The sequence below is a fragment of the Spermophilus citellus genome, assembly GCF_964194105.1.
Source record: "Spermophilus citellus genome assembly, chromosome: 12".
In the NCBI taxonomy this organism is placed as follows: Eukaryota; Metazoa; Chordata; class Mammalia; order Rodentia; family Sciuridae; genus Spermophilus; species Spermophilus citellus.
This window is the reverse complement of record NC_138198.1, coordinates 81,702,790-81,729,907: the sequence shown is the minus strand read 5'-3', so window position 1 is coordinate 81,729,907 and position 27,118 is coordinate 81,702,790. Positions and strand designations below refer to the sequence as shown.

Below are 27,118 nucleotides of genomic sequence, written 5' to 3'. Positions count from 1 at the left end.
GTCCACTAAAAATGGTTCCTTCTTTCTTTTGACATTACTGGTCATTACAGAAAAGAAAATATGATATGAAACAGAACTCAAAACATCCCAACTTGCAATTACAACTGATACATAAACTGTACCATTTTCTGATGCTCCTTGGTGTTCAACTAAAATCACACTCTATCAACCTATAGTCATAATTACCTAAAATGTTTTACAGAGGATTAAACAAGGCACAAAGCTTTAACTGAAACACCACTTGGTTATAGAATGAAAGCATTTTTCCTTTTTTAAGAAATGTCACCTGACAAGAATTATTTTCTAGGGAATACTTGAAGAAATAGAAGAAAACATATTTCTTCTGCATAGGCCTAGCATTATTGAATATACCATGCCTACTCCCCATCAAAATGAAACAACTGGAGGGTTCAGTTGATAGAGTGCTTGGCTCAAATGCACAAGGCCCTGGGTTTAATCCCCAGCACCTTTAAAAAAAAAAAAAAAAAAAGGTAACAACTCAAAATATTTAAAAATGTTTGTTTCCCAAAACATTTTTATTTCTAGTTAAAATTTGTGGTTTGATACTTTATGGTTTAGGGGCTGGGGTTGTGGCTCAGCAGAAGAACGCTCACCTAACACGTGTGGCAACCCGGGTTCCATCCTCAGCACGACATATAAATAAATAAATAAATAAATAAATAAATAAATAAATAAATAAAGATATTGCATCAATTACAACTAAAATTTTTTTAAAAAATACGATTTAATACTATAATCTAAATTCTCCCAATAAAATATCTTTCTAACCATTCTTTCTTATTATTTTTTTAATGTGGTGCCTAGGACAGAACCCAGTGCCTCATGCATGCTAGGTAAGAGTTCTACCACTGTGCCACAACCCCAGCACTCTAACTATTCTTATTTGAAGTGACTGCTCTACTTGAATTCAACAGTTTCCACACAAAATGCATTCTGTAATTAATCATACAATATCTTGTGAAATCTTATACTGTCCTTACTGTCAAATTAAGAGTAACATTTATTAAGTGCTTATTTTACTCCAAGCATTGTGGAAGATATACAGATGCCTATGAGCACCCACAATTTTAAAAGAAAACACAGAAATGCAATAGTAACAGATAGCATTAGGCAGATTATAGCACATGCAATACAGAGAAAGGAAATAAAGAACACACAGAAAATAATGCCAATGATGAAACCGAGGAGGTGCTGGAGAAAAGATGGCCACAATAAAAGGGAGAGAGAGAGAGAGAGTGAGAGCGCAAGTGCATTCCAATGATAGAAATGCTTTTTAAAAAAGGAAAAAAGCAACTAGCATATTTTAGTAAAGGAAAACAGTGTGAAATATAAAATAGCTAAACGGCAAGGTAGGCAGAAGAACTTAAACTAATGGCAGATAAAAGTTAGAAATTCTGTCCAGGTCAAGACATATCAGAGATGGATATAAATGCCAAGCTAAGGTATACATATTTTACTATGTATAATAGGAAACTACTAACTGAGAACAAGAAAGGGATGTCATTGGATCTATGCTTTTAAAATGATAACTGTATGAAAAGTTAAATCCAGAAGAATATTTAGAAAGATACTGTAATAGTCTAAATAAAAATTATAAGTAATTTATTAGGTAAACAACAGTGGGAATAGAAAGACTGGAATGGATTGGAAAGATTCATAGAATAAACAATTTTTGAACTGGATACTGAAATTAGTGAGAGCAGTCAAAGAACCCTTAGTAATGAGGTAGCAAGAGGAATGATGCACTATACACCATTTGTGGTTAAATCATTCGTTGTCCTTTTGTCCTCCTCTCTATATGTAGACCATGAATCATAAATAGTAAAGTGCTTTAAGAGCTATGTTTCTAAAATCACACTCTGCTAGAATTCTAGCTGTTCTTCTAATCAGCTACATAATCTTGGATAAGTAAATTCATTGCTATAAGCCTCATAATCCTTACAATCTTCATCTATGAAAAAAGGATATTAATCTCTTCCCAAAATGCTACTGAAAGGGCTGAGGAGGGGTGTTGCTGAAAGGATCAAGGGTTAAGTAAGATAATACATGTAAAGTACTTCTTAGAGGCAGGTGCTATTATTATCATCATCACCAATTTTAATTGAAGGGCACAGAACATATAATAGTATTCTATCTCCTTCACATGAAAAAGTATGAAGTGTTAAAATATTTGTAATATAAAAAAATTCAAGACAATATCTAAAATATGGTCACTCATTTCATCCTATATTATATACCCACTCTTATGAACATCAACAAGCAACAGCAATAAAATCCTTCTGTTTTCTGTGATCACCCTCTAGTGGTGATCCTAAGAAGCTTTAAAAGAAAAAAAAAAGGCAAAAACTTAGAAGGAAACATGTAAAAACAGGAACCAAAGAATAAAAATTCAGGATAGATAGAATTATCAAAGTGAACATTTTCCTCAGTAATACTATGTAGGCTTGATTCAAATATAAGGAGAATAAGGCAGAATTTCCTAAAATGTATCTTAAGGTAAATTTGTTCTTAAAAATACATTCATAAAAATCTCAACATTAAGCAACGCAAAGCGTGATCCTTTTCTGGGGACTTTGCAGATCCTTTATAAATAATATGACTGTCCAAAAGCAGACTTTCTCAAATATTAACCAGCAAACCCTTTCTTCAGTACAACACCTAGTACTTTAACAGTGACTAGCGTTCACCTACACTACAAGTATATATAACTGATTATATTGTTAATAAAAAATCAGATAATTTTATATTTATTTAGCTGCAAGTTAAAAAAATAATTACCATGCAAATGGATAACACTGGATGAGAGAACACCCTGAGAATGATTTTGAAGAAACAAAAATCTCAAAATGAAATGCATTTTAAACCTTTAGACATAAGCCAGTATTACTGATATTTTATATCTACATTTAATATATATTTAGTCACTTCATGATATTTGTATTAGTTTTAAAAACCAAATAAATAATATAAAACTAATCTATGGCATACTCTATACAGATCTTTAAAATGACATAAAATACTAAAATTAGCAGAAATTATTTTCTTATCAGTCTCAGGAAAAGAGAACCAAGCACAGGGAAATATTTCTATGTGACACCTAAAATAGTAAAAGGTGCCATTTTTACCTGGGATTTCCTCTTAGTGCAGCATGATGTAGAGCATTAAATCCATTATTGTTTGTGATGGTAACATCCGCTCCAGCTTCCAAAAGAACTGCCAGGATATCATCACGTTTCTTACTTATGGCATCATGAAGAGGGGTATCACCTTCAGAATCCTTTTTATTTTAAGTTTAAAAAGACTTTCATTAGTTCTCCTTCAATTAATCATTATGCCTAACAGTAACATATAAAACAAAACAAAGAAATGGAGGCCATATCCAACAATTATTAATAAGTGATCATCCTCTATATTAAACATGTAAATGCAGGTAAGAAACAGATACATTAAAATAAAGTCACACCATTCACTGTTGTACCCCCAAAATTCTATACTGAACCTACACTAGTTTCAGGCCCCATAAAAATGAGTTTAAAATCAATGTTTTTCAATGTTGGCTGCACATTAGAATCTGCTTGGAGTTCTTAAAACTCCTGAGGCCCACCAGGCTGCTATCCAGACCAACTAAATCTCTGGGGGTGAGAGCCAAACATTAGTAGTTTTTCAGAGCTCCAGAGACAAATATATAACGGACTGATATGTGAGAAACATTAACCAAAGTATTTTCAAAGGGCAGGGAAGTGATTATCTCCAAAGATAAATGGTTAACACACATCACGGAGTACGTAGGTCAAAGCAGACACGAGTATAAAGGAAAATTTAACAGTAAATTAAGTTTTTCTAGAATTGGCTGCCTCATTCTACAATGATTGACCTATATAGTAGAGATATAAAAGATATGAAAATCTATAATACTGTCTGGTTCTTTACAGAAAAAGTTTGTCAATACAGGCAATATATTTATCCACCTACACAGGGATTCCTAACACCAAGTTCAACCCAACCATCTACTGTCTGTCTTCCTGAATCTACTAACACTGAAAATTTGCAGTCTTCAATTTGATATGAGCTCTTTACATGATCAAATATGCTTCTACAGGTCCCTGTTCTGTACCGCCTTCTGATGTCCACAACAGCTATTCCAAACCTGTAGCACTGTTCTTCTCAATTCTCTACCTCAACCCCAACTCACACTCTCATTACATAACCTTGCCTCCAATTTCTGACAAAAATGTTCAATAGATATAAATTCCCTCTTCTTTAACATATTAACACAACACCTCAGTTCCTTCTCCATCTTCCAATCCTGTCAACCACTAAGCCTATACCCTAGAACCTGTCAGTATCAAAATGGTTCTCACTCCCACAATTTCTGTTCTTTATTACCTCTCTGAGATCTATAAATTCTCTGGCTGCTGTGAATTATCTAAATTACAAACAGATTAAGATCTCAATGATTCTCCCCCTTTTGTTTTAATCAATGAGTTTCCAATTTACACAAAGTAATTTGTACACATTCAAATAGTGTTTTAAATACCATTCTTTATTGGAAAATAACACACTATTTCAAGCCTGTGCTGTTAAAGGTATGACAGAAAACAATCTAGAAATGAACCTAGAAGTTGGCAAATCATTATTATGTACTTTTTTATTTTACTATTAAATTATTAAGCATTCATACCAAATTTCAACCTGACAGGCATGCATAAGATGGGCAATTTTAACAACCAAACTAAGTACTTCATAAAGACAGACTATATTTCCCTTATATATATGGTTTAGTTCATCTAGATGCTAAACTGTGGCTGGAAAGAATTATTTCTTAGGTGATTTTTGCTTTAAACCTAAAATTCCCCACTGTCACAAAAAAAAATAGGTATGAATGCTTAATAATTTAATAGTAAAATAAAATAGTACATGATAATAATTTGCCAACTTCTAGGTTCATTTCTGTCAATCAACCTTGAAACACTATTTTCCAAATCAGAAAATCTCCAAAGACTAGACTAATACCTAGACCAAGACCCTAAGATAAATTAAGTTACAATGAAGATTATTTAAGTTTATGAAGTAACTATTGCACAATATAGCTTATTTTGTGCTGCTGAAATTCACTGTCATGATCAATAAAGTTAAATCAATGTATCTAAGTTGATATTTTTCAAGAAGTTCTCACCTGCACCCCTCAACCTAAACCCAATCTTTGGGAGACATCTTATTTAAAAAGTTTTTCTAGGAAGGAATGGCTGCCAATTTTATGACATTCTATGCCTCCAGTATCCTTTATCATGACTGGCTATACAAAAACAGAAAGGTAACAAAGGAGTGCTTACCACAGAACTCAGTGCTTTCTTTTAATAGGATGCTGGCAATACCTGGAAATATTATTTCTTTAAAAGTCTTACCTGGAGACTAGGATGACAACCAAAGTCCAATAAAGTCTTTACAACTTGAAGATGACCTTTATTGACAGCAATGTGAAGTGGTGTCTGTCGACGCTTGTTGCGAGCATTCAAATCAGCACTACCCCGGTGTAGTACTTCTATAACAGCACCTTCATCTCCAAAGGCTGCATGGTGAACTGCTCTATCTCCATCTTTATCCTAAATGTTAACGTTCAAATCTGAATTAGTGATATTTAACAAAGAGAGACAAACCTTGAAGCTTAGTAACATATCAAGAACCAGATTAATTTGGGAAAATGAAATAATAGAGTGGAGTCAACAAAATAATTAGAAACTGTCTTGAACAGTGGTTATCTCCAAAGATAAATGATAAACATAGACCAATATCTCATACATAAACACTTGACCAGTAATTAAGTCACTAATCCTTCACTGCTTCTAATTTATCAGCCATGATACTAAATCATTAGGAAACTGTTAAACTACATGATTTTTTGGCCATTTAAAACATTTTATGAAGACTTTTAAAAAAAATTTTTTTTTAGGTGTAGATGGATGGTGTTTTTTTTCCTGTTAAAAATTTTAAGTTTATCATATGATTACCCTTCCATTAAAAACAGAAACATAACATACAGCCTGGCAAGGTAGAACATGACTAGAATCCCAGCTACTCAAGATGCTGAAGTAGGAGGATCCACAAGTTTCAAACCGGCCTGAACAACTTAAGACGCTGGCTCAAAATAAAAATATTGACTGTTGGGCTAGGATTGTGGCTCAGCAGTAGAGCGCTTGCCTAGCACAGGCGGGACCACATAAAAATAAAGGCGTTGTGTTGTGTCCATCTACACCTAAAAAATAAATATTAAAAAAATATATATGTTGACTGTGAATGTGACTCAGTGGTAGACACTTGGCTAGCATATATGAGGCCCTTGGTTCAATCCCCAATAATGTGAAACAAAACAACAAAAAAGAATATCAATCTACTAACACTGATAGACTAAAAATTGTAACTATTTATGAAGCTATAATATATTTATGGTTGTTAGAAAACCATTACTGATACACTTTTTGTAATTCCTATCAACAGTTTATATATGTAAAATCTAAACTAAGAAGTTTAAAACCTTGATATATATGTATGTCAAAGAGAAATACAGTAAAAAAATTTAAAGATTATGGAATATGCATATATACAATAGGATAATCCAACTGAATTAATTTTCATGTCTCTCTTCTATGTTAGAAAACTAGAGTTGTACTGCGGTCTTAATTTGTAAGGCTTTTTGCTTTCTTCTGAATCCATCTTAAGTACTCCAAATAAACCTACCACAGTGTGACTATTAAGTGATACCAAATGAGAATTACACGGGACAAAGGTAAAAGTGACCTCCACAAGGCTATATCCAAAAGTTTGTAAAACAGCCACAAATTAAATAAAACTGATTTCTACTCTTCTGCTCCCTTCTCCTCTCAACCCTCAAAATTCTACTCTTGCACCAGTCCTTGCTATCTTGGCTGACAGAACCACAGACCATATGATCAACAAAATCAACATCCATAAATCATATCCATCTACTACTTCTGAGTGTCTATATTCATTCACCACAATCTGTAGCTTTTATTCCTCAAATGATGCTCAAACTATTTTCTTCTCCAACTCTATCACAAATTCAGACCTTCACTCTTACTTATCTGAACTAATCTCACCTTGCATCCACTGCATTCTTACCCCAAACTATTTTTCACATCCAAGGCAAAATCCTCTGTAAAACACAAATCTGATATTTAAAAATCTTTAAGTCTCTCTACTACTAAAAAAATAAATAAAAATTAAAAACAAAATCTTACTAGGTTTACTTATGGTTTCCTACCGTTACTGATTTCTAACTTTATTCCATTATGGTCAGAAAAGATACTATGCATGATGTTTATCTTTTTTTAATCTCCTGAGACTACTGTGGTTTGCATATGATTTGTCCCCCAAAGGTTCATGTGCTGAAAGCTTGCTCCTTGATACCTTATTAACAAGTAAATGAGCTTTAAGAGATGGGAAGGTGATTCAGCCAGGGGTGCTACCCTCATGAAAGGGATTAATGCAGGCCTCAGTGAAGTGAATTAGTTCCCAAGAGATCATGTTGTTATAAAAGAGGAAGTCTGGTTTCTCTAGGCTCTTTTGATTCCTCTCTCAACATCTGATCTACCTCTGTCTCTGTCTGGCCCTGTGATACACTTCCCTTCTCCTCTCATCTATGTTTTAACATTCCATATTTTCACCAGCACTGGCTTTCTTAGGTTTGGGGAGGTCTCTAATAGCAACCTGAATGAACATGTATATCTGGAAACTATGTACACCTAAAGTAATTTCACTGGTTATTATTTTGAATCCTGATTTGTGTTTTTAAAAAAAGAATTTAAAACTGGCCAATCTTGAAGCCCCAACTGCCCTTTCCTTCTCAGTTTTACACTTAAAAAAAAAAAAAAACAAACCTGTTTTTGCCATTTTGTTTTCATTAATGAGATGAGAAAAATCAAACAGAAGCATCTGTTTCTTGAAAAACTGCACTACTTATGACAGCTAGAAAGAAGTGTTTACTAAGAACAGTCAAACACAGGTAATGCTAACACATTAAATTCCTACGTTGTTGTATAAATGATATCATAAGTATGTCTCTTCATCTACATCGCAACTCTTTATCACAAATGAGGAAAATCAATCTTTTACCAATTAACTTTTTGCCCAGTACTTTTCTAGCTGCAAAAACACAGTTAAAATTCAGGTTATATGACAAAGTCTATTATTATTCCCTAAGCATATTTTTGTATCATGTGAAAACATAAAAAAAGGCACGTTTTTAAAGTGGTCATCCATCCAAACCTCCACACCATTGCTATTATTAAAAAAAAAAAAGAAAAAAACTGAGTCCCTGGCAGATCCAAAATTAGCTCACCTATTATCAACATCCCTAATCTCTCACAGTCCTTGATGCCTTTACCTATACATTAAGGAGGACACAGAATACAATCCTACGGTACTCAGTAGGTCATACCTGGAGACAATCAACTTTCCTTAATAGCTCTGAGTTTTCCCTAAGGAAAAAAAATAGGGAAAAAATGTAATCCTATATATCCTACATAATTTAGTTTGATAACAGCTTAAATTAACTGAAAAAGTGCAACAGTCATCTAAATAAGAGTGCTAGCAAAGTTTTCTACAAAAGGCTGGAAAGTATGTATGGTTTAGGTTTTGTTGTTAAGTAGTTACTTAACTCAGCAACTGCTGCAAAAAGCAGTCATACACAATACATTAGTGAATGGTTGTACTGTTTTTCAAAAGTACATTTTTAGGGACTGGGGTTGTGGCTCAGGGGTAGAGCACTTGCCTACCATGTGTGAGGCACTGGGTTTGATCCTCAACACCACATAATAAATAAATAAATAGATAAAGGTAATATATATTTTTAAAAATACATTTACAATGTATTTTTGGATTACGCCTGTTGTCTATAGATTATAGACCCCAATGTATAGCATGTTGAGCGCACTTCCTAAAGAAGTAAAAAAAATGAAAGGTTACAGAATGAGCTAACCAAAGATGAAAGGCCATTTCCTTTTCCTTCTTGTTTTACATTATAAAACTGTATTCCAAAAAAATTGAATAAAATTGTATTTTTATAAATAAACATTAATTATCATTTTTAGGTGTGATAAAAGGTATGCTAATGTTTACAAAAGACTCCTTATATTTTTTTCTTTTTTTTTAATTGGTTGTTCAAAACATTACAAAGCTCAGGACATATCATCTTTCATACATTTGATTCAAGTGAGTTATGAACTCCCATTTTTACCCCAAATACAAATTGCAGAATCACATCAGTTACACATTCACATTTTTACATAATGCCATATTAGTGACTGTTGTATTCTGCTGCCTTTCCTATCCCCTACTATACCCCCTCGCCTCACCTCCCATCTTCCCTCTCTACCTCATCTGCTGTTGCTCAGTTCTCTCCCTTGTTTTCCCCCCCTTTCCCCTCACAACCTCTTGTATGTGATTTTGTATAACACTGAGGGTTTCCTTCTGTTTCCATGCAATTTCCCTTCTCTCTCCCTTTCCCTCCCACCACTCGTCTCAGTTTAATGTTAATCTTTTCCTCATGCTCTTCCTCCCAGCTCAGTTCTTAGTTGCTCTCCTTAAATCAAAGAAGACATTTGGCATTTGTTTTTTAAGGATTGGCTAGCTTCACTTAGCATAATCTGCTCTAATGCCATCCATTTCCCTGCAAATTCCATGATTTTGTCATTTTTTAGTGCTGAGTAATACTCCATTGTGTATAAATGCCACATTTTTTTTATCCATTCATCCATTGAAGGGCATCTAGGTTGGTTCCACAGTCTAGCTATTGTGAATTGTGCTGCTATGATCATTGATGTGGCAATATCCCTATAGTATGCTCTTTTAAGGTCTTCAGGGAATAGTCCGAGAAGGGCACTAGCTGGGTCAAACGGTGGTTCCATTCCCAGCTTTCCCAGGAATCTCCATACTGATTTCCAAATTGGCCACACCAATTTGCAGTCCCACCAGCAATGTACAAGTGCACCCTTTTCCCCACATCCTCGCCAGCACTTGTTGTTTGACTTCATAATGGCTGCCAATCTTACTGGAGTGAGATGGTATCTTAGGGTGGTTTTGATTTGCATTTCTCTGACTGCTAGAGATGGTGAGCATTTTTTCATGTACTTATTGATTGTATGTCCTCCTCTGAGAAGTGTCTGTTCAGGTCGTTGGCCCCTTTGTTGATAGGGTTATTTGTTATCTTATTGTTTAATTTTTTGAGTTCTTTCTTTATTCTGGAAATTAGGGCTCTATCTGAAGTGTGAGGAGTAAAGATTTGTTCCCAGGATGTAGGCTCCCTATTTACTTCTCTTATTGTTTCTCTTGCTGAGAAAAACTTTTTAGTTTAAGTAAGTGCCATTTGTTTATACTTGTTATTAACTCTTAGGCTATGGGCGTCCTATTAAGGAATTTGGAGCCCGGCCCCACAATATGTAGATCAGAGCCAACTTTTTCTTCTATCAGATGCAGAGTCTCTGATTTGATATCAAGCTCTTTGATCCATTTTGAGTTAACTTTTGTGCATGGCAAGAGAGAGGAATTCAGCTTCATTTTGTTGCATGTGGATTTCCAGTTTTCCCAGCACCATTTGTTGAAGATGCTATCCTTCCTCCATTGCATGCTTTTAGACCCTTTATCAAATATAAGAAAGTTGTAATTTTGTGGATTGGTCTCTGTGTCCTCTATTCTGTACCATTGGTCCACTGCCTGTTTTGGTACCAGTACTATGCTGTTTTTGTTACTATTGCTCTGTAGTACAGTTTGAAATCTGGTGTCGCTATACCTCCAGATTCACACTTCCTGCTTAGAATTGCTTTTGCTATTCTGGGTCTTTTGTTTCTCCATATGAATTTCATGATTGCTTTATCTATTTCTACAAGAAATGCCGTTGGGATTTTGATTGGCATTGCATTGAACCTGTAGAGAACTTTGGGTAATATCACCATTTTGATGATGTTAGTTCTGCCTATCCATGAACAGGGTATATTTTTCCATCTTCTAAGATCTTCTTCTATTTCTCTCTTTAGGGTTCTGTAGTTTTCATTGTATAAATCTTTCACCTCTTTTGTTAGGTTGATTCCCAAGTATTTTATTTTTTTTGAGGATATTGTGAATAGAATGGTTTTCCTCATTTCCATTTCAGAAGTTTTGTTGCTGATATACAGAAATGCCTTTGATTTATGTGTGTTGACTTTATATCCTGCCACTTTGCTTAATTCATTTATTAGTTCTAGTAGTTTCTTTGTAGACCTTTTTGGATCTTCTAGGTACAGAATCATGTCGTCAGCAAATAGTGATAATTTAAGTTCTTCTTTTCCTATTTTTATGCCTTTAATTTCTTTTGTCTGTCTAATTGCACTGGCTAGTATTTCAAGAACTAAATTGAATAGAAGTGGTGAAAGAGGGCATCCCTGTCTTGTTCCAGATCTTAGAGGGAATGCCTTCAGTTTTTCTCCGTTTAGGATGATGCTAGCCTGAGGCTTAGCATATATAGCTTTTACAATGTTGAGGTAAGTTCCTGTTATCCCTAGTTTTTCTAGTGTTTTGAACATAAAGGGATGCTGTACTTTGTGGAATGCTTTTTCTGCATCTATCGAGATGATCATATGGTTCTCATCTTTAAGTCCATTGATGTGGTGAATAACATTTATTGATTTCCGAATATTGAACCAGTCATGCATCCCAGGGATGAATCCTACTTGATCATGGTGCACAATTTTTTGATATGCTTTTGTATTCGATTTGCCAGGTTTTATTGAGAATTTTTGCATCTAAGTTCATTAGAGATATTGGTCTGTAGCATTCTTTCTTTGAAGTGTCTTTGTCTGGTTTCGGGATCAGGGTGATGTTGGCCTCATAGAATGAATTTGGAAGAGCTGCTTCTTTTTATTTCTTGGAATAGCTTGAAAAGTATTGGTATTAATTCTTCTTTGAAGGTTTTGTAAAACTCCGCTGTATACCCATCCAGTCCAGGGCTTTCCTTGGTTGGTAGATTATTGATGGCTTCTATTTCTTCCTTTGTTATTGGTCTGTTTAAATTGTGTGTGTCTTCCTGACTCAATCTGGGCAGGTCATATGACTTAAGAAATTTATCGATATCTTCACTATCTTCTATTTTATTGGAATATAGGGATTCAAAATACTTTCTAATTATCTTCTGTATTTCTGTAGTGTCTGTTGTGATATTGACTTTTTCATCCCGTATGTTAGTAATTTGAGATTTCTCTCTTCTTCTCTTCGTTAGCATGGCTAAGGGTCTGTCGATCTTATTTATTTTTTCAAAGAACCAACTTTTAGTTTTATCAATTTTTTCAATGGTTTTTTTTTGTTTCAATTTTGTTGATTTCAGCTCTGATTTTAATTATTTCTTGTCTTCTGTTATATTTGCTGTTCTTTTGCTCCTCCTTTTCTAGGGTTTTGAGATGTAGTGTGAGTTCATTTATTTGTTGGTTTTTTCTTTTTTTGAGGAATGAACTCCAGGAAATGAATTTCCCTCTTAAAACTGCTTTCATTGTGTCCCATAGATTCCGGTATGTTGTGTCTGTATTATCATTTATCTCTAAGAATTTGTTTATTTCCTCCTTTATGTCTTCTGTAACCCATTGATATTTCAGTAACATATTGTTCATTTTCCAGGTGATGCAGGATTTTTCCTTCCTTCTTTTATCACTGATTTCCAGATTCATTCCATTATGATCAGATATGATGCATGGTATTATCTCCACACCTTTATATTTACTAAGAGTTGCCCTATGGCATAATATATGGTCTATCTTTGAGTAGGATCCATGTGCTGCTGAGAAGAACGTGTATCCACTTGATGATGGTTGATATATTCTATATATGTCGGTTAAGTCTAGGTTATTGATTGTGTTATTGAGTTCTATAGTTTCTTTATTCAGCTTTTGTCTAGAGGATGTGTCTAATGGCGAGAGCAGTGTGTTGAAGTCACCCATAATTATTGTGTTGTGGTCTATTTGACTCTTGAACTTGAGGAGAGTTTGTTTTATGAACGTTGCAGCACCATTGTTTGGTGCATACAAATTGATAATTGTTATGTCTTCTTGATGGATGGTTCCTTTTAACAGTATATAGTGTCCTTCTTTATCCCTTTTGATTAACTTAGGTTTGAAGTTGATTTTATTCGATATGAGTATGGCCACTCCTGCTTGCTTCCGAGGGCCATGTGAGTGGTATGATTTTTCCCAACCTTTCACCTTCAGCCTGTGTATGTCTTTTCCTATCATGAGAGTCTCCTGAAGGCAGCATATTGTTGGATTTGGTTTTTTAATCCAGGTTACTAGCCTATGTCTGTTGATTGGTGAATTTAAGCCATTAACATTTAAGGTTACAATTGAAATATGATTTGTACTTCCAGTCATGTTCATTTATTTATTTATTTTAGTTTGGCTAATTTTTCCTCTTTGGTTATTTTTCTCCCCCTTTACTGAGATACCCCCCACTGTTAGTTTTGGGCGCTATTTTTCAGTTCCTCTTCTTGTAGTATTTTGCTCAAAATGCTTTGCAGTGCTGGTTTTCTGGCTGCGAATTCTTTTAGCTTTTGTTTATCATGAAATATTTTAATTTCATTGTCAAATCTGAAGCTTAATTTTGCTGGATACAGTATTCTTGGTTGGAATCCATTATTTTTCAGCATTTGAAATATGTTGTTCCAGGATCTTCTCACTTTCAAAGTCTGTGATAAAAAATCAGTCGTTAACCTAATTGGTTTACCCCTGAATGTAATCTGCCTCCTTTATCTCGTAGCTTTTAATAGTCTCTCCTTGTTCTGTATGTTGGCTATCTTCATAATTATATGTCTTGGAGTTTGTCTATTACGGTTTTGAATGTTTGGGGTCCTGTAGGCTTACAGGATTTGGCAATCCATTCCATCTTCCATCTCTGGGAAATTTTCTAGGATTATTTCATTTAATATGCTGTCCATTCCTTTGGTTTGAGTCTCTGTGCCTTCTTCTATCCCGATGACCCTCAAATTTAGTTTTTTTTATGACATCCCATATCTCTTGGATAGATTGCTCATGAGATTTAAGCATCCTTTCTGATAAACTTTGTATTCATTATCTGATGTTCTGAGTTCTACTTGTTCTAGTCTATTTGTAATATTGTCGTTTGAGTTTTTAATTTGGTTTATGGTTTCCTGCATTTCTAGGATTACTGTTTGATTTTTTTTTTAAATCTCTATCTCCTGGTAAAGCTCGTTCTTTGCCATTTGAATTTGTTTGTTTAATTCGTTTTCAAAATATACTTTCATTGCTTGGACTTGCTGTCTCATGTCTTCTCTAATATTCCGTGCCATCTGAGTTAGGTATGCCTTGAGTTCTTTCCCTGTCCATGTTTCTGATGCTTCTAGGTCCTCCTGTAGATTTAAGTTGTCCTGCATTGTTTGTAATCCTTTTTTCCCTTGTTTTTTCATGTTGTTCACGTTACTTTCCAGCTCTGTTTGACTGCTGTGTTTTTGCTTTCTCCTATAAACTTGTTTTGGTTTTGTATATCTCTGTTGTCTCTCCTTTGTGGTGGTAGACTATGCCTAGAAATGTTGGGCTTTATTGTACTTTAAAGCTGATTCATTCAATTCATAAAAGGCTTCCGGATTCTGTATGCATATAGTGATTTGTTGTTTGTTCTTAGGACTTTATGTTTAGGTTAGGTGCTATGATGGTATGAGGGTTAGTATGTCTTGGCTACTTTAGAAGATTGCTCTACTGAAGGGGGATACTAACAGACGATTGGATCAGGGTGTTGGTAGTAGCTAGGTATTTAGGAGCCCTATAGACAGCCTCCAAACATTCATCTATTTGCATTTAGACAATTACACGTAATGGAAGACGTAATGCTTGGGATGAAGGTTGGGGGGTAGGGGAAGGAAGGTGCTCTTAAAAAGAAAGAAGAAGAGAGAGAGAGATAGATTAGAGGAGAATGAAAAGAACAATAAAACTTGAAACGGGAAAGAAAGAAGGAAAAGGGGAGAAAAGAACAGAGAGAGAAGGAAAAAAAAGAAAGAAAAAATTGAAGTCTTAGAGATCCATTTTCTTCTCTTCCAGTAGGCGGAGCTGTGCCCTCCGAGCCAGGCTTCTGCCCTCTATGTGCTGATAGCAATCCCTGTAAGGCAGCTCCTGGGAGTCTCTCAATCTTGTCAGTCCAGAGCAGTTTCACTTCTCCGGCCCCTCCCCCCTTCCTCCTGTCAGCCGGCCAGCCAGGTCCTGTTCACCGGAAGCGGTTCCCCAGAGATCTAGTTACACTTGCAGCCCCACCGCGGGTCCCATTTAAGCCCCAGTGCTGTGGTAAACTAGCGGCTAAGACCTTGGGAGTCGCCGCTGGTGATATGGGGGGTTGGGGATCGGGAATCCCCTCTGCTTCCCTACAGACACGCCCCCGGAGAGATCCCTGAGGTTTCCTGGATGCTTGTATCTGGATGGGGTGGGAGTCACACACCTGCTAAAGTGGATTCCGCTGGGAAGGAATTCCGTTGGCCGAACTCCAATGACATCACCTCTCTGCTATGGCAGGCCCCAGGCTGCTTGCCGGAGTATCGGAAGGGAGGGGTGGGACTGGTCCATCCCCGGTTGGCCTCAGCTCCCGGCTCGCTATTTCATGACGGCTTGGCTAGAGACCTCTTCCTGTGCCAAGCTGCGTCTCGGGAGGCTAGCCGCCCAGTCATGGTGGCTGCGGGCAGGCGGCCGCACAGAGCGGCTGGCGGGTCTGGACCTCTGCGTCTGGTGGCGGGGATTCACTCGTCTGGGGCAAAATGTCACCTCAAAAAATCCTAGTAACTACCAGCCCGTCTCTCTTCAGTGGAATTTTGCTAGGAGATTCTCAGCAGGTAGAATCTAAGCAAGCGTATCTATGCGTCTCTCTGACCCCATCACTGAGGGGGTATTGAAAGCACTGCCTCTCCGCCCGCCGCCATGTTGGATCTCCGACTCCTTATATTTTAGAATACATACTAAAATATTTACTAGATGAAATAATGATATTTGGATGTGTTTCAAAATAATTCAGTGCAGGAAATAAAGTAAAAGATATAGATAAAATAAAACCTGTCATTAATAACAACTGAAGTGGGGGCTGGAGTTGTAGCTCATTGGTAGAGTGCTTGCCTAGCATGTGTGAGGTACTAGGTTCCATTCTCAGCACCGCATATAAATAAATAAAATAAAGGTCCATTGGCAACAACAACAAAAAAAAAGTTAAGGTTTTCAAAAAAATAATAACAATTAAAGTAGAGTAATGGGGTAATGGGTACACAGGGTTCACTGTACTATTCTATTTTTCCAAGTGCTTAAAATTTCCAATAATAAAAAGACTAATAAAAACAAATTACTTTTTAAACTTGGCAAGTGAATCACAAATTTAAGTGCACTTGCAAAATTAGCTATTTTCTTAACTTTATGTCTATCAAAATATTAGGCCATAATTTGTTGCTGTGAGAGCTATCCTGCACACTGTAGGATATTCAGTATCAATCTTACCTTGCAACCAATAGATTTAAGTAGTAAATCCCCTACTCCCACCCAGTGTAACAATCAAACATGTCTCCAGACATTTCCAAAAGTTACCCTGTAGGAAAAAAATACCCGAGTGAGAACTACTTCTTAAAACAAACTATAGTGCTGTCTAATAGACTATGTTAATTCTTATATCCTAGAAAAAAATGAGACTTTAATGAATTTTTGTTCTAATCTTGGGCCATCAGTTGTATTTACATTTTAATTCAATTTTGAAATGCAGTTTTTCCTCTTTGAGTTAGTGTCATTAAAAAGTGTCATTAAGCCCTTCGGGTATAGTCCAAGGAGAGGAATAGCTGGGTCAAATGGTGGTTCCATTTCCAGATTTCCAAGGAATCTCCATATTGCTTTCCATATTGGCTGCACCAATTTGCAATCCCACCAGCAGTGTATGAATGTATCTTTTTCCCCACATCCTCGCCAACACTTATTGTTGTTTGTCTTCATAACTGCAATTATAACTGGAGTAAGATGATATCTTAGAGTAGTTTTGATTTGCATTTCTCTAATTGATAGAGATACTGAGCATTTTTTCATATATTTGTTAATTGTATATCCTCTTCTGAGAAGTGTCTGTTCAGGTCCTTGGTCCATTTGTTGATTGGGTTATTTGATTTTTTTGGTGCTTAGCTTTCTGAGTTCTTTATATACCCTAGAGATTAATGCTCTATCTGATGTGTGGGGGTAAAAATTTGCTCCCAGGATGCAGGCTCTCTGTTCACCTCACAGATTGTTTTCTTTTGCTGAGAAGAAACTTTTTAGTTTGATTCCATCCCATTTATTGATTCTTGGTTTTAATTCTTGCACTATAGGAGTCTTCTTAAGGAAGTTGGGGCCTAACCCCACATGATGAAGATTAGGGCCTACTTTTTCTTCTATTAGACGCAGTCTCTGGTTTAATTCCTAGGTCCTTGATCCATTTTGAGTTAAGTTTTGTGCATGGTGAGAGATAGGTGTTTAATTGCCACATCAATGTTTACAGCAGCACAATTCACAATAGCTAAACTGTGGAGCCAACCTAGATGCCCTTCAGTGGATGAATGCATAAAAAAGGGGGGGGCATATATACACAATGGAATTTTACTCAGCAATAAAAGAGAATAAAATCATGGCATTTGCAGGTAAATGGATGGCGTTGGAGAAGATAATGCTAAATGAAGTTAGCGAATTCCCCAAAAAACAAATGCCGAATGTTTTCTGTGATATAAGGAGGCTGACTCATAGTGGAGTAGGGAGAGCGAGCATGGGAGAAACAGATGAATTCTAGATAGGGAAGAGAGGTGGGAGGGAAAAGGAGGGGGGCAGGGGATTAGCAAGGATGGTGGAATGTGATGGACATCATTATCCAAAGTACTTATATGAAGACATGAATTGGGTGTCAACAAACTTTATATATAAACAGAGATATGAAAAACTGTGGTATATATGTATAATAAAAATTGTAATTCAAAAAAAATAAAACAAAGTACATGTATGCAGACATGAATTGGCGTGAACATACTTTATATACAAAGATATGAAAAATTGTGCTCTATGTGTAATAAGAATTGTAATGCATTCTGCTGTCGTGTATTTAAAAAATCAATTAAAAAAAAGTGTCATTAAATTTAACCTGACAGGTAAATATCCCTTTTCCATTCTATTTCTACAAATTAGGTCTACAATGGTTTTTTAAACAGAAAATGTACAGAATGGAAATCTAAATGAGGAGTATGGTGCAAATTATTTACAAACATCTGGCTACTAATCCTCATGTCAACATCAATCTTACATGTTCACAGCATTAACTAACCATTTGTTCTATATATGAATTCAATTACGTAGGAAAGAAAATCTACTCTTGAAAAACAAGGCCAATTTCATTCCAACTCTATAGGTGCACCTCATTCTGCAGAGGCTCTCATGTGAACAGAAACCTCTAGATTTATAAATCAATGGGTGGTTGTAATAATTAACTTCTGAATCAGAAAACATACTTTTTAAAAAATAAGGCAAAAAGGAATGTAATTTTGTTAACCTCTTGCTTTACTGTCTATAATCAGAAGGGCTTGGTATTTTAGTAGTTTTTGTTAGTGCAGTTTTTGGATTCATTAAATTTTTAAAAATGAGATATTCAGTCAGCAAACGTCACTCCATTTTCCCAAATCAAAGTAAAACAACAACAAAAAATTTAATTGCCTTCCACTTACAAAATGCTAAAATTAACTAAGCCTTTACTGCACCATCAAAAGAAACTCTTAGAACACACATTTAGGTTCTAAATTCCTAAATTTACATCCAAGAAATATGCAACTAAAAAAACTACTATTATGTAGTTCATAGATTTCTAATGTGCTAATTTAAAATTCAGGTCTTTTTGGGCAACAGATAATTCCAAGAAAGATGAATTGTTTACCTCTGAAACACCATAGGCTCTTTTTGAGCTGTCAACAATTCAAAAATACATACAATTAGAGAAGGGGAAAAAAAAAAAAAGCAAAAGGAACATATGACTAGAAATGTGTGTCTTTTCAAATGTGTGTCTTAAGGTTTTTTAATTCATAAAAATAGATTGGTCCACCAGATTGGGAGAAGCTTTTGGACAGAACTGTAATATCCTGCCTAAGCTAAATTTGCTAGCTTCTGACTTACTCTACATAATTTTGCATGACACTGAAACAAATATAATCCTAGTATATATTTAATATGAGGTTATAATTAACAAAGCAAGCTACCCTTTATCCAATACATACATACAGATTCTCAACTGAAATTCCAAAGATAATAAGATATATTTATTTTCCTCTTATAAGAATATTCTCGCCAGGCATGGTAGCACATGCCTGTAATCCCAGTGGCTTGGGAGGCTAAGGCAGAAGGAGGTTCAATGCCAGCCTCAGCAAAATCAAGGTACTAAACAACTCAGTGAAACCCTATCTCTAAATAAAATACAAAATGGGGCTGGAGATGTGACTCAGTTGTCAAGTGCCCCTGAATTCAATCCCCGATACCAAATAAATAAATAGATTTTATTTATATATATATATATTTTTTTAACTCTAAGTTAAATGTATGTATATATGTACAGTGATAAGCATGCACTGTAACTTTCAAAGATTCACATTAAGGTCAAGAAACCAGAAGTCTACACAAACACAAATTCAGTTATGACAAAAAACAAAGAATTATCTCTGAGTATTACAGAGATCAGGAAAGACTCTGATTCAAGAATGTCTGTGTTCCCCTTCCCTCAACATTCCTAGTATGATTCTTAGGTGAACCCAGCTGGGCTCCCAATAGCACAATGGTTCCACCAGATTAGCAGGAAATGCTAGGGCTATTCCTAAAATATTGGAAGAATCTTAGAAAACCAAAAAATACTTTAAGCTAGCTTTTGTTAAAATTTAATTTTCAATCAGAAAAGTATTAGGTAAGTATTAAATTTTGAGAATGAAAATCCATCTCATATAGAGTTATTTCTAAGATAATTTTTACTTAAAATATTTTCAAGCTTAGTTTAATTACCTCTGCTTCTACATCCACATTTTGCTTCAGAAGTAACTTCAAAATATCAACATGTCCATTTTGACTAGCCGCTTGCATAGCTGTATGGCCAGCACATTGCCCATTTACCTTAAAAAAAAAAAAAAAAAGATGAACAAATGTCACAAACCAGAAAGAAAGAACCAACATATACATATAGTATAGGTTTAAAACTTGTTTATTGTACAATTCCATAAGAATAATTTGATGTTCCATGTATTATAAGAGAAATCACCAGAAACTCTTTATTTCTTTTCTTTTTGTGGTATTGGGGAGTTGAACCCAGGGCCTCATGTATGTCAGGCAAACGCTCTATCACTGAGACATGTCCCCAGCCCAACAGAAACTCACTCTTTAATTTAGAGAAGGAAAGCAAGCATTTTTTTTAAATTAAAGTTTCATTATTCTAAGAGCTCATGAAAGAATTGTTTAGCCAGACTGTAAAGAAGAAAGAAAAGAGGTAAGGGGGAGGAAAGTTAAGTTAGATTTGTATATAGAGTACACTTCTTTTTGTATTATTAAATCTCAGACTGTGGTTAAATGGAAAAATCAGCAAGGTGAATGAAAAACTTTTAGAAAAGTTACTAGCCACTAAAAAATAAATAAATTCAATTCAACAAATATACCACATACCATTGTAGACAAACATAAATGAGTTGGCAAGGTGACTATATATAACTATTGTATTATAAAGCCGCAATTTCCAACCTATCCTTATCTTCAGATGCTATGTACATGCAAAACTTACCCATGAACATTCCCCAAGCCAAGTGCAATTCTTTTTTCTACCTCTTTCATTCTCATCCATCTGACAACAAAAGATGGCTAAGGATGGTAGCCTGGCCACACATTTATATCCTATCTCTCCTGAGACCACACTAAAATGGCAGTTAATAATTTAAAATGTAAAGTCCATAAAGACAAAGGGAAAGGTAGAATTAACATCAGGGGGGAAAAAAAACAAAGAAAACAGAAAGAGGAACAATAATTGACTTTATAGGGAAGAGAAAGCTAAGCATAAAAAACACAAGACCCTCTAGACAAAATGAAAACCTACAAATACAAGCACATCAGAGGGCTCATAAGAGGGACACTGGACCTAAGTCTGATGTACAACAGTCATACTCTAGGCCCAGCCCTGACAGAAAAAAAGGTTTCTTAGCTCTATACTAAATAGCCATAGAGAATAGACCCCTAAATGATGGCATTTGGAGATCCCCAAACCTCCAATCATCATAATGCAAAGTCAGTCAGTCAGTCCCATGAGGTAAGGAGAGTTATCCATCAGTTTTTTAATGTCTTATTCAGATACAAATAAAAAACCAATGATCAGAGAGAGGGCTGAGAAAGACTCAAAAACATAAAATGAACAAAACAGAATAATTAATTCAAATTTAAGAAAACATAACTCCGGAAGAACAAATTAAAGGAGAAAAAAAACTCTAGGAAAAAATTCACGTAAAAGATTTTCAAGAATTCATTTTAAAATCAAAAGGAAGATGCTAAGAACAAATAAGAAAACAAAGTTTAAAAAAAAAAATCCACTACAAGAGGTGAAACACTGGTGGATATGAGGCAAGACAACATGTTTTTTTTTTTTTAAATATCATGAGACTTTTTAAAAATATATTCTTCTTATATTAAGTTAAAAGATGAGTCACATTTTACGTTATTCACTAACATCTTACTGAAGACTTTTTTCTTTTAAGCCTCAACCAAGATAAACTCAACAGGAAATGCATACACATGCACAAAGACATGCTCACACATAGACATATGCACTATCTACACTGAAATCTTGAAAGACAATGAACAAATAGAACTAACTTTAGCAGAACAAAAAAACCTGCCTGGAGAAAAACCTAAAGGCAATTCTTTGAACAATGAACTCCAAAAGGCTCAAAACTGATGGCAAAATACTTCTGGCTTTGGGAATAAATGTGGTAGACACCAAGCACAAAAGCACTGGTCAAGAGTCTGTTTAAAAAGCACTTATGGGGGAACTGGGATTGTAGCTCAGTGGTAAAGCGTTTGCCTTGCATGCCTGGGATTCAATCCTCAGCCCCACATAAAAATAAAAAATAAAGATATTGTGTCCATCTATAACATTTATATATATAAAAGCACTTATGGGGTTGGGGAAATAACTCAGTTGGTAGAGTGCCTGCCTCTCATGCACAAGGCCCTAGGGGAGGGAGGGAGGGGAAGGGAGGGGGAGGGGGAAGGGAGGGAGAGGGAGGGGAGGGAGAGAGAGAGGGGAGGGAGGGAGGGAGGGAGGGAGAGGGGGAGGGAGGGAGGGAGGGAGGGAGGGAGGGAGGGAGAGGGGGAGGGAGGGAGGGAGGGAGGGAGAGGGAGGGGAGGGAGAGAGAGAGGGGAGGGAGGGAGAGGGGGAGGGAGGGAGGGAGGGAGGGAGGGAGAGAGAGAGAGAGAAAGAAAGAAAGAACAAACGAACAAACTTATGACGGGCTCAGTGGTGCATGCCTTAATTCCAGCGGTTGGATCGGGTGGCTAAGACAGTAGTATGGCAAGTTCAAAGCTAGCCTTAGCAATGCCAAGGTACTAAGCAACTCAGTGTGACCCTATCGCTAAATAAAATATAAAACAGCTGGAGATGTGGCTCAGTGGTCAAATGCCCCTGAGTTCAATCCCCAGTACCAAAAGAAAAAGGTACTTCTATTCCTGGATTTCCCCATACCAGACAGCTTAGTTACTACTCCTCCCTTACTGGACAGAAACCTGAATATTTGTCCCATGAAAAGGATAGAGGCTCTATCCTTTAGAAACCTGGCACTTAAAACTTTATAAGTTTTATGTAAGTATTTACAAGCTGAAAGCAGAGAAACCAGGACCACTTCTCAAGTCTGAAAGCTAGGTCTATACCCTCTATGCCAGAGAATGAAGACAATTTTCTGGGGATTCAGATCAGCTCCACAGAAAAACCCTAACAACTACACCAGGAGTCGCCCAGAGCAACGTTAGGTCAAGGGTTGACAAACCCTTTCAAATAAGGCTTTACATGCCCACTCTTAGAGAAGAAGGGACAACCAAAGATCACCAGACAACCAAGGAGGGGCTCTGACATGAAAAAACTAGGCCCAAAACAGAAAAGAATAACTTAGAAGAGATTAAAAACTTAGCAGGGACAAAAAAATATATAAAGGACCTTACCAACAGTCTACTCAATAAGAAGAGAAAGTATAATATACACTTTAAATACCAACATGATGGCATGAATGAGAACATAAAGAGAACCAAGAGAGGGAAAAGCCTTGAAATTTAAAACTAACAGAATATTGAAAAATTAGGAGTTAGGATGGCTTCATTCTTCTCAATAGCAATTCTGAAATTATGCTGAAGGAAAATCATCTCTAACTCAGAATTCTATCCCCATATAAAACATAACTGTGAGGTTGGGGGAAAAAAAATCAAGACATGAAAGATGTATTTCCCACATATTCTTTCTCAAAAGCCACTAAAATCTATACCTTAGAAAAGATACAGTAAACATGGAAAGACAAGAAACACACAAAACAAGACATATAACACAAGAAAGAGGGGAAGGGAAGCCATCAGAGACTACATAAAGAGGACAACTTATAGGTAGAGAATGTGAGAAGGCACTAAAAGAAATTTCTCTCAGAATATGAAACAAATATCTGATATACCTGATGTCATAATATGAAAATGAACAATTAGAAATTTGGGGAGGAATTAATAATAAAAATATAGATAAAAATGAAAAACTTTTTAAATTATGTATGGGGTTAACAGGATCTGGGACAGATCACAGTGAAACTTTAGAATAAAGGAAACATTCTCCATCTTAATACAGTTATAGATTAAGTGGCTGTATGCATTTGTCAAAACTCAACTTGATTTCACTGCATTAAAATTTATATCTTGGGACTGGAGATGTGGCTCAAGCGGTAGAGCGCTCATCTGGCATGCGTGCGGCCCGGGTTCGATCCTCAGCACCACATACAAACAAAGATGTTGTGTCCGCCAAATACTAAAAAAATAAATATTAAAAAAAAAATTTATATCTTTATTTCTTAAAAAGGACTAGTAAGAACTATAATGAAAAAAAAGGTTGTGTAGAAAAATACATTCTAGCATACTCCACAGCTCAAATACAAATACCATTTACAGAATATACAAAATTATAATATACTATAACCATAAGAAGAAGCTGGAAAGTGTGTGTATGGTTGTGGTGGGGGTAGACTGGAGGTGGTGAAAGGAAACAGAATCCTCAGGTTCTACAGCAGAAAAGAGAATTTATAGCACAAAATCAAAAAAAAAAAAAAAAAGGAAAGAAAATCAAGAAATAATAATAAAGCATGATATTAGAAGACAAGGAGGTAAATATGAAGAATATCAGTTACAAGTTCAAAATAGTTGCCTCTAAATAATGAGAAAACAAGGGTGTGAAGGAAGGCATATTGTTTTTCATAATAAACCTTATAGAACTATTTTTTGGTATTATGACATTGTTAAAACATTACTTTAAAATAATCGAAATGGTCTAAAGCCTCTAATTATGAGACAAAGAGTGATTAAATAGATAAAAAGACACAACTACATGTTGCTTATAAGAAATTCACTTTACCTCTAAAGACATACACAGACTCAAAGTGAACAGATGAAGTAAGATATTCCACACAAACAGAATCCAAAAGAAAGAAGAAATAACCACACTTTTATCAAATAAAATAGACTAAATCAAAAGCAATAAAGAGAAACAAGGAAGGTCATTATATAACATTAAGGGGTCAATTCAAAAAAAAGAAAATAACAATTATAATTACATATGCACTCAAAAGAAGAGAATCTAACTATATAAAGCAAATTGTGGGGTGGGGGGAATACCAAGGATTGAACCTAGGGACGATTAACTGCTGAGCCACATCCCCAGCCCTTTTTTATTATTTTATTAGAGACAGGGTCTCACTGAAATGCCTAGGGCCTCAATAAATTGCTGAGGCTGAGTTTGGGTTCATAATCCTCCTACCTCAGTCTCCCGAGTCGCTGGAATTACAGGTCTGCCACTGCACCCAGCTAGAGCAAATATTAACAGACCTGATGGGAGATAAACACTGATACAATAGTGCGGGGCAGGGTGCTGAGAAGGTAGCTCAGTGGTGAGGCATGTGCCTAGAAGGCACAAGACACTGGGGTCAAACCACAGTTCACCAAATAAAAAAGAACAGAATATTGACAATAGTAATAGGAGAATTTAACATCCCACTTTCAGCAACACACAGAAGAATAAATAAAGAAACAGAGTTAAACTACATCCCAGAGCAAATGGACCCAACAGACATCGACAGAACATTTCATTCAACTACAAAATAATATACATTCTTCTTAACAACGCATGGAACATTCTCCAGAATAGATCATTTGATAGACCTACAAGAGTTTCAACAAATTTTTAAGAGTGAAATCATATTGAGTTTTTTTCCAAACACAGCACAACAAAACTAGAAATCAACAACAAGAAGTCTATACAAAATGTGAAAATTCAACAATTTACTCTTGAACAACGTATGGATCAAGGAAGAAATTAAGCAAATTTTAAAATTCTTGAAACAAATGAAAATGGAAATACACTATATCAAAATTTATAGGATAGGACAAATGCATTATTAGAAATGTTTATGACAATAAAAACTTAATATCAAAAAAGAAGAAAGAATTCAAATAAACTACCTATCACTGTACCTCAAGGAACCAAATGCAAAATGAATAGAAAGAATGAAATAATAGGGATAAGAGCAAAATAAATTAAACATGAGACTTAAAACAATACAAAGGATCAAGAGGTAGTTCTTCAGAAAGATAAAATAGACAGACTTATCAAGACTTCTAAGGAAAAGAGAACATTCAAATAAAGTCAGAGATGAAAAAGGAGACATTACAACTGATACCATAGAAATACAAAAGATCTTGACAGGTTATCATGAACAACTATATGTTCACAAATTTGATGACACATTCACCCAAGATTGAGTCATGATGAAATAATACATCTAAACAGACCAGTAACATGTAACAAGACTGAATCAGTAATAACATCTCCCAACAAAGAAAAACCAAAACCAGATGACTTGCTTCAGTACTGAATTCTACCAACATCAGCAAGTCTTCTTAAATTATTAAACTACTCTAAAAAATTAAAGAGGAGGAATTCATCTTACCTCACTCTATGAGGAAAACACCCTGATATAAAAACTAGACAAGGACAACAAAAGACAAGAAAGCTACAAGCCATTATCTTTGCTGAACATATGTGCAAAAAATCCTCAGCAAAATACCCATAAATTAAATCCAACAGCAATAAAATGATAATCAATTCGAATTCATCTTAGGGATGCAAGGATGGTTCAAAATACACAATTCTGACGTACCACATCAACAAATGAAGAACAAAAACTGTATAATAATTGTAACAGTTGCAGAAAAAAGCATTTGTTAAGATTCAACATATTCATGATGAAAATTCTGAACGTATTAGGTATAGAAGGAACATACCTCAACATAACAAAGGCTGTATACCATAAGTCAACAGTTTACATTATATTGAATGGAGAAAAGCTGAAAGATTTCTAAGATTTGGAACAAGATAAAGATGCTCACTTCTGCCACTTTTTTTCCCCCTACGTGCTGGTGACTGAATTCAGGCACTTGCACATACTAGGCAAATGAATGAAATTTCAGTCCTTTCCTTAATTTTATTCTACATTGTACTTTAAGTTATAGCCAAAGCAATCAAACAAGAGAAAGATGTAAAGGGCCTCCAAATTGGAAAAGAGGAAACTAAATTGTAGCTCTTTGCACAAGACATAATCTTTTATATAGAAAACTCCAAAGACTCCACCAAAAAACTATTAGAACTTATAAATATATTCAGTAAAGTTAGAGGGTACAAAATGAACATACAAACATCAATGGCATTGTTATACATCAATAGTAAATTATCTGATATAGAAATCATGAAAGTAATTCTATTTATAATAGCTACAAAA

At 35.3% G+C, this 27,118-nt stretch overlaps 1 protein-coding gene across 2 annotated transcripts in view; it reads right to left on the bottom strand.

Annotated features, from left to right (window-relative positions):
- MIB1 (MIB E3 ubiquitin protein ligase 1) overlaps window positions 1-27,118 on the bottom strand; it is a 143,663-nt gene that overhangs the window by 50,353 nt on the left and 66,192 nt on the right. For both annotated transcript variants that reach the window (XM_081262806.1, XM_081262805.1), the window contains exons 10-12: window positions 20,073-20,180; window positions 5,427-5,624; window positions 3,147-3,298 (exon numbers count right to left, since the gene is read on the bottom strand). In XM_081262806.1, the coding sequence (XP_081118932.1) occupies window positions 3,147-3,298; window positions 5,427-5,624; window positions 20,073-20,180 (458 nt within the window). The remainder of the gene's footprint in view (window positions 1-3,146; window positions 3,299-5,426; window positions 5,625-20,072; window positions 20,181-27,118) is intronic.